General features: G+C 43.5%; 1 protein-coding gene across 1 annotated transcript; it reads right to left on the minus strand.

Annotated features, from left to right (window-relative positions):
* Nucleotides 1-2,764: 2,764 nt before the first annotated feature.
* LOC118825053 (trace amine-associated receptor 6-like) lies at nt 2,765-5,859 on the minus strand. Its single transcript, XM_036595551.1, has 2 exons — nt 5,396-5,859; nt 2,765-3,821 (listed from the first exon to the last, which is right to left on the minus strand). Exons 1-2 carry the CDS (start codon nt 5,857-5,859, stop codon nt 2,765-2,767), a joined length of 1,521 nt encoding a protein of 506 aa, XP_036451444.1.
* Nucleotides 5,860-14,734: the final 8,875 nt, after the last annotated feature.

Consider the following 14,734-nt stretch of genomic DNA (forward strand, 5'->3'; position numbering starts at 1 on the left):
GAACAGAAGAACCCGCTATTGTCATTGCCAAGTGGGGGTGGAGAAAGCAGTTTTTGGGCATGCCACAGGAGTTAGGGAAACCTGCCAGTAGCCCTTGCTGAGGTCCAGAGTGAAGATGAAATGGGCCTTCCCAACCAATCTTCATCCCCTCGGGGCAGAGGGTATAAGTCAAACTGCGAAACTTCATTTAGTTTCCAGAAATCACTGCAGAACCTCCATGTCCCGTAAGGCTTGGGTACCATAACTATTGGGCTGGACCACAGGCTGTCAGAGGGTTCAATGATACCCGGATGGGTTCAGTCATTTTTTTAAGGAGGTTAACATTGTATGTTTGTTCTTTTTTTTTTTACCCAGGTGCTCGAGGTGATAGTTGACTGGGCCCAGCTTCTCCTTTACAGTAAAGGGCCCTTGCCTGTGGCTAATAGCTTACAGGTGATTGTGGGTACCAGGACAAGGACACTGTCCCCCAGTTATAACTATCTAGACTGGGCTGGGAGGTTGTAGACCTGCTGCTGGGCTCTTTGGGCCTCCTCTAGGTGTTCCTGGATGATGGATGAGACTGCATCTATCTGTTGTTGCATCTCCTTCACATATTCAATAACAGAGCAAAAGGTGGAAGGTTGTTGCTCCCAACCATGTCAAGGACCCCCGAGGTCTCCAAACATTTAATAACTCAAAGGGGAGGAACCCTGTGGAGGCCTGGGGCACCTCACGAATGGCAAAGATTACATAAGGGATCAGCAAGTCCCATTCACATCCATCTTGGCTTATCACTTTTTTTAGCATGTCTGATTAAACTGTTCCACAAGGCCATCAGTCTGGGGATGATAGACTGATGTGTGTAGGTGCTTTACCTGGAGGAGCCGGCAGAGATCAACTATGAGGCAAGAGACGAATGGGGTTCCCTAGTCTGTGATAATGACTTTAGGTATTCCAACCCGACTGCAGAGCAGAAACAGATATACTCATGTCTCCGGCCTGATTTTGGCAGTGGCCCAACAATGTCCATCTTAATCCTCTCAAAAGGGACTCCGATGATGAAAATAAAATAAAGTAGTGATTCTGATTCTGACTGAGCAATCACTAAACACACACACACACACACACACACACACACACACATGCACACACACATACACCTGGACAAAGGTATTTGGACACCTACACATTACACCCACAGAAGCTTTTATGACATTCCATTCTAAATCCATAGGCATTCATATGGAATTGGTCCCCCCATTTGCCACTGGCCTTAAAATATTTATATTATTTTGTAAAATTCTATACATAATAGATTTTCTATTATATGTCTTTTCAGACTTATATTTCTACAAATATTCATATCTCTTTAGATCTTTTTTGCAATGGCTTTTTATTATCTTTCATCTTCTTTATTTTCTTGTAAAGGAGAATAAAGTGGTGATTCTGATTCTGACTAAGCACTCACCCAACCATGCCTTTATGGACTTTGCTTTATACACTAGGGGACTAACATTGCCCTCTTGTCCAGGTGTCCCGATCTTATCCTGGTGTCCCAATCTTGTGTAGGTGTCCCACTGACAATGAAGCCACAAGCCTCGACACTCTCCACCACAGTGGTAAGGTTTGCCTAGGCTTGGACCTGGAGACTTAGCACTTCACCAGCTGAGTTTGTGAAGGGGCACTTTTTTTACTATTATAGTGAAGTTTGACCAGCCCCTGAGCAGGGGCACCGTTCACCACTGTAGCAGAATTTGTCTAGCCAGCTAGTTGGGATGCTGTTCTTTGCTTTAGCAGAGTGTGATTTGGTCACGATTCAGGATCTTTTTCACTGCTGTGTCATGAGCTGGCACCCTTTTCTCCAATGTAGTAGAGCTTGACTAGTTCACAACCTTGTTCACCACTGTAGCTGAGTTTGACTGGGTCACGAGCCAGAACCTTGATCTGCTCTGTAGCAAAGTTTGACAAGGTCACAACAAAACACCTGCATGTCATGGCATATGCAAATTCTGGACACCCTTCTAGTTGTAAAGTCTCAGAACTGAATTAAACTAAGTCATTACCATGTTATTTTTACAAACATATGTGAGTACAGTATAACAAAGCTTTATGGGTATATTGCAAACAGACAATGTGTTTAGGGCAGCTAATAATGATTGTTTAAGAAGCTAATTTGTATTTAAATTATTTTATTGATTCATTGATTAATCTAAACACTTAATTTAGGCAAAACAAACAAAAGACATTATTTATTTATTTATTTATTTATTTATTTATTTATTTATTTATTTATTTGCTATGGTCAGATAAGCCAGGCTGCTGCTTTCCATTTAACATTTAATATGGACTTTTTCTGATTTGATCTGATTTTTACTTCTTAAAATATATATTTTTTTAACAAATTATGTCAGCATTATGTCAGACCTTTGTATAGTAAAGCATACTGTATATATATTTTTTTTCCAATTACACTAAAAACTGTAAATGGCTTGTGAAAAATGCTACACACAAAAAACTTATAATACATCAGATCAGATATCTTATATAGTTCTGGGTTCTGATGTGATAATAAAACATAGTGAGCTAAAATTACAAAGACATTATCTACAAGTCAAGTAAGTAAACAGCAAATGAGTAGCATCTCTTCCTGCAGAGGCCTAACAGCCACTGCTCTGAGCTTCCCCTCCCTCTTGAAGGAGGTTCTCTGCTTCCACAATCATTATTCACATTTCTAAACGTGGTCAATGACTGTGAAGTGATCTCAGCTTTGGTTTCAGTATAAAAATTAAACATGTTCAGGTAACAGTATAAGCCTTGAAGATGATGATTCAAATATTCTACAGGTTACAATATACTTAACTGATACTCTGAACCACTGATAGAAAATGCCATAAATTAGTGGATTCACAGAAGAGTTCATGTATATTAGCCAGATAAACACAGTCCACACCATTGATGAAGATGACAAGCTTTCAACTGACAGAGAACTTAAATATAACGGTATCCAGCAAGCAAGATAAACAAATATGACAATGCTCAATGTTTTTGCTGCTTTGGTTTCAGAAGAGCTTGAAGCCTTTTCTCCATGCTTGTGTGAGGCAGTATTTGTCACAGCTCTAACAGCTTTAGCTTGACGTCTTGCCACTTTAAAAATCAGTAAATACAAGACCAGTATAAGACAGCAAGGAACTAGAAAAGAAAAGACAAGGTCAACAATAAAACATGAATATTTAACATAGATTACACACTCTCCATAACATCTAATGGACATTTGAGAGGGAGAGAGGTGCTCATTACAATGCATTACAATAATAATATACATTAGAGAAAAAGACCAGCCTAGAATTATGCACACAGATATTTTACCATCTGTAATTCTACTGGAATAAAGTAGGGGGTCACTGATAGCAATGTACCGATCCACTGCAATAAAAACTAGATTACAGACAGATGCTGATATTGAGAGATTACTGATCAATGATAAAATAGAACATGCCATTTTTCCAAGGTACCAACAAGAGTCTATAAATAGCATAATATTCACAGGCATAACAAACAACCCCACGAGAAGATCTGCCACAGCCAGAGAGAGGACGAGCAGGTTGGTTGGAGTGTGGAGCTGCTTGAAGTGAGAGATGGAGATGATCACCAGCAGGTTCAGAAACACAGCACACATAGATTCAAATGAAAGAAAAATTAACAAAAATATATAAGCAGGGCCTGTTCGCACCTCCTTTCTGCAAGATGCATTATTGTCAGGAAAGCAGTATTGAACTGTGATGTTTTGCTGATACTCTGTGTTATTCATCTGAATGCAGATCTGCCAACTGGGACTGATCCACCTGTGGAGTTCAGTAATGCTCAACTGGGAGATTTGCCTTCTGTCATGTCTCTTTATACCTAAGCATAAGTCTTCCCACTGATATATGATTGGCTAGTTGGTCCATTACAACAGTGACTAATCTAATATTCAACACTACTTTATTATTTCTATTGGGAATCATCTTCTGAAAAGGGGACAAAGCCAAAAACCTCACTGCAAACCGAAATGGCTTAATGTCAAAAATTTCATCAAACGATTGTGATGAGAGGAGTTCACTGCATATACTACAAGCAAGACAGGAAAAAAAAAAATCTGAATAACCAGAAATAGAATGTGATGTACACTCACACTTATTTTTATGAAGAACATAGATAGCTCTTTAGTCCCACAACGGGGAAGTTTCCCCTCCAGCCCTTGACCGTAAGCCAGTTGTCAACACCTGTTAACTAATGTAGCCAGCTGGCTAACATGCACTCAAAATAAAACTTTAGGTTACAAACGTAACCCTTGTTCTCTGATAGCACTAGTGAGGTATCTCACTATGGGTACACCCCTCTGCGTAGTCTTCAGAAGCACTTGTATCAATAAGCCATATCCTATTGGCTGGCAGCAGGGATGTGCGCATCAGGGAGGAGTGGAATACCTCACTCATGCTATCAGAGAAACAGGTTACGTTTGTAACCTAAAGTTCTCTTTCAAGCATTCGTTTCAGTATCTTACTATGGGATATGTCGACTCCCTATTGCCAGACAAGCTCCCATCAAAAACTGGCCGCCCCAAGCCATGAAAATCTGCTCCGTCAGAGAGGAATCATTCCCTGCCCGGTGGGCCCCGTCCCTCAGGTCGGCATGCATTTACACAGTATGCTCCAGAGTAGGCGCAGTGACATCCAGCCCGTAAAACCCAGTAAAGGTAAGACAGGGCCCAGGATGTTGCAATTGCCCTCGTGGAATGTGCCCGCAAGCCAGCGGGAGGCTGCATGCCTTTGCTGGAGTAAGCTAGAGCTATAGCCCCCACTATCCAGTGGGACAGACGCAGCATGTGCAATCGCCGCTGATCATCAGAAGCAAATGGCGGGGGGTAAAAAGCCGTCAGCACAAGAGGGGGAAACGTCGCTGATGAATCAACAATTTTAGGAATAAAGGCAGGGTTAGGTTTCAACTCGACCTCCAGATCCGCTGGTGCAAACTGAGTGCAGGTTGGGTGCACCGAAAAAAGCATGGATTTCACTGATCCGTTTCACTGATGCCAGTGTCAATAAAAGGGCTGTCTTCATTAATTATGTTTTGAGATCCATGTCATGTAGAGGCTCAAAAAGCGGGGTATGCTAGAGCCTCCAAATCCGACGACAGATCCCATGAAGGAGTGAGTGACTTGGATACTGGGCGGAGTCGGCACACTCCCTTCATAAAACGACATATCAGGGGGTGCTGTCCCACTGTTGTGCCGTCGAAGCCCACATGGTAGGAAGATAATGCAGCCAAATACACTTTAATAGTGGAAAAAGCTTTTCCCTTCTCCAAGAGCTCCTATAAGAAAGACAAAATCACAAGGATAGAGCACTGAAAAGGCACCGCTTGTGATTTCGCACACCACTCCTCAAAAACTCGGCACTTATGCTTGTAAAGGGGTCGAGTCGATGAGGCCCTGGCACTCTGAATCATCGCTATAACGTTATCAGGCAAACCAATGGTAGTTAGGTTGGACTTTTCACGGGCCAAGCCCAAAGAGCTAGACGCTCCAGATAGGGGCAAAAAATTCCCCCTTGCACTTGTGATAGGAGATTTCTGCACAGGGGGAGTGGCCAGACCTGTCCGCACAGCAACTGGACTACCTCTGCCACCCAGTGCTTCTCTGGCCAGTTCTGGGCTTTTAGAATTAGTGACAGCCCCTCTTGTCTCACCATGGCCAGTGTTGGTGGTATCAGCACCAATGGTGGGAATGCATACAGGAGGGTGCACGGCCAAAAGTGTGCTAGTGTTGCTAGCGTAACGCATACAGGAGGGTGCGCGGCCATAGAGGTGCTGTGCTCCATTCCCATCGCCGCATCGGAGCATTTTCTCTGGTGGCGATTAGAACTGCAGCAGCTTTCCCGAAGCGGTCCTAGATCTGATGTATGTGAGACTGTGTATCTGTGTAGCTGTGGTCTCCGAGTCTCCTGCCCTGCCCATGATTTCAGTGTATCCTGACCTGCCCATGGTCTCAGTGTCTCTTGACCTGCCTATATACCTGCCTCCTGACCCCCTAGTCTGTTTCTCCAGTTTCTGCTCCCAGGGCCACTCCAGGTCCTGTTCCCAGGGCTGCTCCAGTTCCTGCTCCCTGAACTGTTCCAGATCCTGCACCTTAGTTCGCTGCAGCTCCTGCTCCCTGAACTGTTCCAGATCCTGCAACTTAGGCTGCTGCAGCTCCAGCACCCAGGGCCTCTCCAGTCTTGGTTTATTGTTTGGCTCCAGCATCGGCCTCGCAGCAATAGGCTCTAGTGCCGGCCTCACAACATCACACTCCAGCACCAGCCTTCCTGCATCCTACCTCAGCGATGTTGCCCCAGTGCCCTGTTCAAGTACTATTCTCCTCATCTTTCCGGTTCCCTGTTTAGCCAGCCACCAAGCCTTTTCAGTTCCAGGTTCAGCTGGCTTTCCAACTGTTTCAGTTACCTGCCTTCTTAATTCTGTTTTCCCCATGTCAGTTTCCAGTTCCTAGTCTTATTCTAGTCACTGTTATTGTGGATGTGTTTGTGCCTATGTCCCTGTTCCTGTCTCAGTTCATTTTTCAGTAGCGATTCCTGTCAATGTCACAGTCCCTGTCATTGTAAACTCGCTTGGTCTTATCCCATCTCATGTTCCATCTCCTGTCCTGCCCGTAATTCTGTCTCATATACAATCTTATGTCCTGTCTCTTAACCAGCCCTTTGTCCTGTCGCCTGTCCCGTCTTTTGTCCCATCTTCGATCTAGTCTCCCATTCACTCGTTGTTGAGTCTCCTGCTCTCACACTTGTTTGTCCTGTCTGGTCTCATGTCACCCCAGTTTAGTTTCCTATTCAGTCCCTTGGTTAGTTTCAGTGTCCTGTTACAAGCCTCTCCCCTGAGCCAGTTCCCGTGAGGTATTCTTGTCCATGCCTCAGGAGCTGCACAATGTGTCAGTCTTTATCATGATTATTCCATAAACTATAGATTAAGTATTTGTCCAATTTGTCCCAATTTCTTTGATTTTTGCACATTGGACACACTTGAATGTTTCAGATCATCAAACTACTTTTAATATGTGTGAAAACATAACTACCCCCTTGGCAAATAATCGACCAGTTATCCAAATTCAGTTGACATTTGGGTTCAATTTCACTAGCTACAGACTGCCGAATGGTGCAACCATCTAAGCATTGGTCCTATCCTCCGGTGATGGTAACTGGCCTCACGCTCTTTAGGTTGGTAGGATGGCTCTCCCTCTCTGAGAAGGGTCTGTTGGCTGATGTAACAGAACTGGTGAATAGCATTCACCTCAAAGTGTGTTCAAGCTGTTTATTTAGTAGCTTGCTCAATGGCCGCTCTGGATCGGAACAATGAAAGAAGAGCAGATTTGTGGCCGAAGGGTGATAGGGATAGCGGACCAGGACGTTTCTCAGAAATTGCAAATGGAAAGCAGCCTGACCTTAGACAAAGCTGTTCAAATGGTGCGACAACCAGCATGTATAACTGTACAAGACTGTATAAGAAGGGCCAACAAGAGCACAGGCAGAACCAGGGAGCAGTCTGTTCACGGTGCAATAGATCACACGGTCCACACAAATGCCCTGCATTTAACAAGAAGTGCCATACATGTGACGAACTGTGACATTTTGCTGTAGCATGCAAAAGCCAAACAGTGAGAGCAGTGGCTGTGCAAGACAGTGAGGAGAATTACTATGCGCCGTTACAGCTACAAATTTTGGATTTTTGTGGTAGATGGATAATATACTCCTGAGTAGGAGTGCTGCATGCAACATGGGCTTAGTAGTTAGAACTTATCGGGTCAGTGTTTGGTGAAATAGGCCTTTTGAGCTGAAAGCCAGTTAAAATAAAACTAAAGCCCAATGTAGGGCCATACAGTCTGGCCACACCATGTAGAATGCCGTTTCCAATGATGCAAACGTTGGATGAGGAGTTGCAGAGGATGCAGTCCATAAGAAACATACGTGAGGTCACTGAGCCATCAGAATGGTGTCCTCCAATGGTTCCAGTAGTAAAGAAAAATGGAAAAATAAAAATTTGTGTGGACCTAAAGCACCTCAACAAAGCAGTCAAGAAGGAGAAGTTCATGCTACCTACGCTGGAGGACATAGCCCCAAAGCTGGCTGAGGCAAGTGTGTTCTCCTTGAAGAAGCATCAGTGCAACTCTACATTCATCACTCCCAGAGGGTGATTCTGTTGGGAGCGACTGCCATTTGGAATTACCTCTGCGCCTGAGATTTTGCAGAGGGAATGAGCAACCTACTAAGGAGTCATGAGGGTACCGTGGTGGTAATGGATGACATTCTGTTATATGAGAAAGACCAAGCTGCACATGATAGAAACCTGGAAGCTGTCTTACAGACAATCCAAGAATTGGGGGTTGGAGCTCAACAGTGATAAATATCACGCTAGTAAAAGTGAACTTCGATTATTTGGACATGTTATCAGCAAAGACGGTGTTAAACCTGACCCCGATAAGGTAAAGGCAGTTGCAGAGATGTCTTCCCCAAAAGACATTATATAGTTGAGACAAGTGCCTGGCATGGTAAATTGCCTTGGAGGATTGCTCCCAGGCCTCTCCACTGAACTTCACCCGCTGACTGATCTACTGAGAAAAACTCTGCATGCGTGTGGACACCCCACAACAGCTGCCATTCGACTGAGTAAAGACAATGATTTCCTCAGCCCCAGCCTTGGCCTACTACAATGTAAAGAAGCCCACAATTATGTCTGCTGATGCTAGCAGATGCATGGGGACAGGGTCCAGCCAGTAGCCTTCTGCTCAAGAACACTCACGGGGGGGGGCAGAGCAAAGATATTCACAAATTGAAAAAGAATGCTTGGCTGCAGTGTGGGCTTGTGAGCGCCTTGCCTGCTATCTCCATGGTTTGAGTGAATTCACCCTGCAGACTGACCACAAGCCCCTGGTTACCCTCATTAATATGTGTGACCTTGATAAGGCACCTCTACGATGCCAGCAGCTACTTATGTGCCTGATGAGTTTCAATGTCAAGGCTGTGCATGTTCTAGGGAAGTTACTGGTGGTGGCTGACACACTGTCCCGTAACCCAGTTGACGACAATGCCAGCTCAGATACAGAAGCTGATGTAAAAACCTATGTGGAAGCAATGGTAAGCATAAGGCCTGTGTCAGAGCCAAAACTGGAGCACATCAGAGAAGCTACTAGGAATGATCCAAACATCAGGAAGGTAATGCACTTTATCAAAGATGGATGGCCGTGCCTTGTGTCATATAAATTACAAAGCTACTATGCTGCTAGAGCATCATTGTCTGAGGCAAGGGAACTGCTCTTGCATGAGGATAAAATTGTGGTCCCCACTGCTCAGCACGAGTAGATCCTTGAATGCCTGCATGATGACCACCAGGGCCTAACTAAGTGCAGACAGAGAGTAAGAATTTAGGTATGGTGGCCTGGCATGGGGCAAACATTAATACTAGGGTGTCTGGCTGCGCCTTCTGCCAGGAACACAGGCTGACCCACACGAAGGAACCACTCATCACCACTCCTTTGCCACCAGGCCCCTGGTGCAAAATAGGAGCTGACTTGTGTGAGCTTTCAGGTAAAAATGTGATTGTTGTTGACCATTATTCCAGAGACATTGAAATTGCATACTTGCAGTTTACAACAATGTAGATGGCTGGATTTCGAGTTCAGAAATAATATATTTACAATTCTGTTGCCAAAAGGCATCCGGGGTTTTGGGGGTCAGTGGTAGGCTTTGTAAAATCACAAGTAGGTTATTACGGACTATGACTAGCTAGCTCCAAAATAAAGAGAGTAACCCCTATAACCGTGTGGGAGTGAGTTTGTGACAGTCACAAATATTGGCACCCCTTCATTTAACACTTTCTGCAGCCTTCCTTTGCAAAGATAACAGCTCTGCATCCTCTCCTTTAATGAGTAATGATACCGGAGAACATATAGCAAAGGATCTAAGACCATTTCTCCCTACTGAACCTACCCAGATCTTTCAGATTCAAGGGACTGGGGTAGCCATGGCAGAACCTTAATTCTGTGGTCAATGAACCATTTTTGGGTTGATTTTGAGGCGTACTTTGGATCATTGTCCTGCTATGGCCCAGTTTAAGCTTTCTGGCTAAGGCAGTCAGGGTTTGATTTTATTTCTGCCAGTACTTGATGGAGTCTGTGATACCATGTACCTGAATAAACTGTCCAGGGCCTTTGAATAAAAACAGCTCCACAGTATCACAGATCCACCACCATACTTTCTTGTAGCCATTTCCTGATTTGTGCAGCTCAACAGCCTTATGTCGCAGATCATTGCTATATTCTCTGGTCTTTCTTATAATGATAGATGACTGAGGGAATTTGGCCTGTGTTTAAACTCACATATTCTCCCAAATGAATCAGGAAGACAGGACTGACCATGTATGTGTTCCTAATCACTCAACTTAAAAAATATACAACATGAATCTGAATATACTTAATTTAGCTTTCACACTTAAAAATTTCTAATGTTACCAATAATTGTGGCAAAATAAGATTTAGGTTTTTTTTCCTATCAATCATTATATTTTCAATAAAGGTTAGATTTTTGCTAACACTGAATAAAAAATGAAAAAGAATAAGTAATTAACTATATTTATTTAAAGCAGAAAACTTTGTTGCTACATTACCAAAGCACAAGCTCAGCAGACCAGTGTTGCTAACTATTTTTTTTTACATTAAAGGGAGTAAGTAACTTATTACTTTCTCGAAAAATTAATCTCATCACTCAATACTTTGCTTCTGCGTCATTCTATTATTGTACCAAATTATGTCACAATGTTGGCAGATATTGCATGATTTTAAAACAAGTTAAATGGCCTTGTGTCTGTGCCAGGCAGGCAAAGAAGAGAATGATGCTGATAATCATTTAGACATAAAGCTCTGTGCATATATATATATATATATATATATATATATATATAAATGACATGTCCAGACATTTATTTTATTGCACAAGATTCAGCAATTTAATTGACTAAATGGCCTCGTGTCTGTGCCAGGCAATCATAATGATGCTGATAGTCAAATTTAAAATTAATTTATGCCACCAAATAATATTTTCCATTATTTATTATCTGCTTCTTCAGATTTTTCTTGATTTTCTTTTCTCTGAAATATGTTTAGCTGAGGACTGAAGCACATGCTTGGTCTCCATACAGTTGTATGCCAATGTTTAGGCACCCTTCCAGTTGCAAAGTCTCAGAACTGAATTAACTCTTTAATCATTACTATCATTATTTTTTTTTTGTTTGTTTAACCATTTTGTAAGTAGGTCATTTCTACATTATTGCTATTTTTAACAAACATATATGTGTATCATATATCAAAGGTTTATAGGAACAGTGCATGGAACAATTTTTTTAGGGCAGCTGATCATTTACTCATTTAAATTATTTTATTAATTGATTAATTAATTTGTTTAAACTACTTAAACTATATCAACAGATATTCCATGTTTTTTTAAGTAAGCAAAATATTCACAATAATCACAAAAAATGTCTGAGCTACCATTTCTGGATTGGGGCCTTGTCATGGCGGAAGGGCTTGTATGGTAGGTGCAGTATGCTCCTGGTAGGGTCTCCAAAAAAACAGTTCAGATTATTTGGCCTTCTTGAGAACGAGTGGGTGGGGTACTGGAAAGGGCCCTGCCTACAGACTCCATTGTTTTGCTAGGAGACTTCAATGCTCATGTTAGCAATGACTTGGAGACCTGGAGGGGGTGATTGGGAAGAATGGCCTGCCCGATCTAAACTCAAATGGTGAATTGTTAGTGGACTTCTGTGCTGGGCATGGACTGTCCATAATGAACACTAAGTTCCAACACAAGGATGTTCATAAGTGTACGTAGTGTACTCCTTGGGTAAAAGGTCAATGATTGACTTTGTTGTTGTTTCATCTGACTTGGCACCATATGTTCTGGACACTTGAGTGAAGAGGTGCTAAGCTGTTTACTGATCACCATCTGGTGATGAGTTGAATGAAATGGCAGGAAAGACTGATGGTCACACCCAGTAGGCCCTATTGAATAGTGAGGGTGTGCTGGAGAGCTTTTCTCATGTTCCAGTGGAGGTAGGGGACAAGGAGTCTGAATGGACCCTGTTCAAAACCTCCATCTTGGAAGCTGCCAGGCATAGCTGTCTCCAAAAGCTTGTTTGTGCCTGTCAGGGTGGTAAATAAAAAAACCCCTGGTGGAAATTGGTGGTGAGAGAGGCCATGAAGCTGAACAGGTAGGACTTTAAGGACTGGATGGACCGGGGGACTCCTGGTTAAGCAGATAGGTACTGACAGGCAAAAAAGATGCCAGCAGCAGCAGTGGCTGAAACAAAATCCAGGGTGTGAGAGGAGTTTAGTAAGACCATGGAAAAAGACTGTGGTTTGGTTTCAAGGAGGTTCTGGACAACTATATGGCAACTCGGTCGGGCGGTCAGAGTGGTTTTGCCCCAACTGTACTTGGCGGGGGCAGACAAATTCTGACTTCAAATGAGGATATTGTAGGTCAGTGGAAGAAGCACTTTGAGGAACTCCTAAACCCAAGAGACATGCCTCCCTCACAGGGGTCAGGGCCAGAGGCTTCTCCATTTCCCTGGTAGAGGTCACTGAGGTTGTTGGCTCCTCAGTGGCAAGGTACCAAAGGTGGATGAGATTTGCCCAGGAATGCTTAAGGCTCTGGATGTTCTGGGGCTGTCGTGGCTGACACACCTCTGCAACGTTGCATGGACCTTGGGATATTACCCTTGGGAAAGAACGGGGGATTGGAGGGTGTGTGCCTACTACTGGGGTATCACACTGGGAAAGTTTATGCAAAAGTGCTGGAAAGGAGTCTCTGACCAGTAGTCGAAGCTCAGATTGAGGAGGAAAAATTTGGATTCCATCCCGGCTGTGGAACAATGGACCAGCTCTTCACCCTTAAACAGATTGTTGAGGGGGCATGGGAGTTTGCCAAGCCACTCTACATGTGTTTTGTGAACTTGGAGAAGATTTATGACCGTGTTCCTCGAGATTTGCTGTGAGAGGTCCTCTGGCAGTATTGGGTGTCAGGGCCACTACTTCAGGCCATTCGATCTCTGTATTCCTGGAATGAGAGATGTCTCCATATGCTTGGCATTAAGTCAAGCTCCACAAAGACTTACTAGTCTCTGTTTCTCCAGTTCATGCTCCCAGGGCCACCCCAGTTCCTGTTCCCAGGGCCACTCCATTTCCTGCTCCCCGAGCCACTCCAGATCTTGCACCTCGGGTAGCTCTAGTTCCCCAGTGCCCCAGGCCACTTCAGTCTTGGTTTCCTGTGTGGCTCCAGCAACGATCTCGAATCACGATGCTCCAGCACCATCCTCCCAGCAACCCGCTCCAATGCTGGCATTCCAGCATCTGGTGCCAGTCTTCCAGTGCCCTGCTCTAGCACCGGCCTTCCAGCATCCCGCTTCAGCGATGTTCCCCCAGTGTCCTGTTCAAGTACTATTCTCCTCACCTTTCCAGTTCCCTGCTCAGCCGGCTGCCCAGCCTTTCCAGTTCCCAGTTCAACCGGTTTCCCAACTGTTTCAGTTACCTGCCAGGCCACATTTCCAGTTCCTTGTCCAGCAGGAACTCTGTGTTTTCCCATATGGCAGTCCAGTCTTCAGTTCGTACTACTTATTCCAGTCACTGTTATTGTGTTTGTGTTCATGCATATTACCACTAGTGTTCCTGTTCCTGTCCCAGTTATTTTTTCGGTACCCATTTCTGTCAGTGTTGCAGTCCTTGTACCTGTAAGCTTGTTTGGTCCTATCCCAGCTCCTGTCCAGCCCATAATCTCGTCTCACGTTCCATCTCATGTCTCGCCTCCTGTCCTATCTCAGGTCCCAATTCATGTTTTTTCTCCTGTCGAGCCCTTAGTTCCATCTCTTGCCCTGTTCTTCGTCCAGTCTCCTGTCCCATCTTTTGTCCCTTCTTCAATCCAGTCTCCTGTTTAGTCATTTGTTCAGTCTTCTGTTTTCTCTTGTCTGCCTTGTCTGGTCTCATATCTGTCCTCCAGTTCAGTTTCCTATTCAGTCCCTTGTTTAGTCCAGTGTTTTTTTTCGAGCCTCTACACTGAGCTAGCTCCCATGGGATGTTCTGGTCCATGTCTCAGGTTTTGCGCATCTCGAAGCATCTTTTTTTCTATATAGCATTTATATTTTCTCACTGTGTGAGCTCAAGTTTCGAGTTCAAGTTTCAAGTTTATTTGTCATTTGCACAACGTCAGGACATTAATGCATTGAAATGCTTGTGGTAAGGCTCAGCTAATCACTCTACAGAAAGTAAATAAGTAAAAATAAAAATACAAGAAAAAACAACTGAAATATATTAAATCTACACAAAATATACACAAAATATACACAGAATATAGAGACAAGATACATTTTAAAGTGACTAAGTGACTCAGTGTTGTTATTTAAAGTGACTTGGTACTTTTAAAGCAAAGTATTTGTAATGATCCATAATGAATTTACTTCCAATATCTCTTATTAATAAATCAAATGGAAGTGATGTGGCAAATGAACTAGAAGGCTCTCATTCAGTGCTCTTGTTTGGAGCACGAGAAGCTGCTGCTACTCATCTGCGATAAAATGCGCAGTTACGGTGAAATAAGATCCAGTGGTGATGAGTCTCCACACAGCACATGTTACAGCTATTCTACCCGTTTTCTTTAGTGATTTTATAACTTCGGTTTTGGTCTCATTG

This window comes from Colossoma macropomum, unplaced genomic scaffold (assembly GCF_904425465.1).
Source record: "Colossoma macropomum unplaced genomic scaffold, Colossoma_macropomum, whole genome shotgun sequence".
Taxonomy (NCBI): domain Eukaryota; kingdom Metazoa; phylum Chordata; class Actinopteri; order Characiformes; family Serrasalmidae; genus Colossoma; species Colossoma macropomum.

Coding starts and splice junctions, on each gene's coding strand:
- LOC118825053 (XM_036595551.1), bottom strand. CDS start 5,859: ATGCTCCGATGCGGCGATGGGAATGGAGCACAGCACCTCTATGGCCGC. Junction 3,822..5,395: donor TGCCGAGTTTTTGAGGAGTG/GTGTGCGAAATC, acceptor TGAACTCCACAG/GTGGATCAGTCCCAGTTGGC.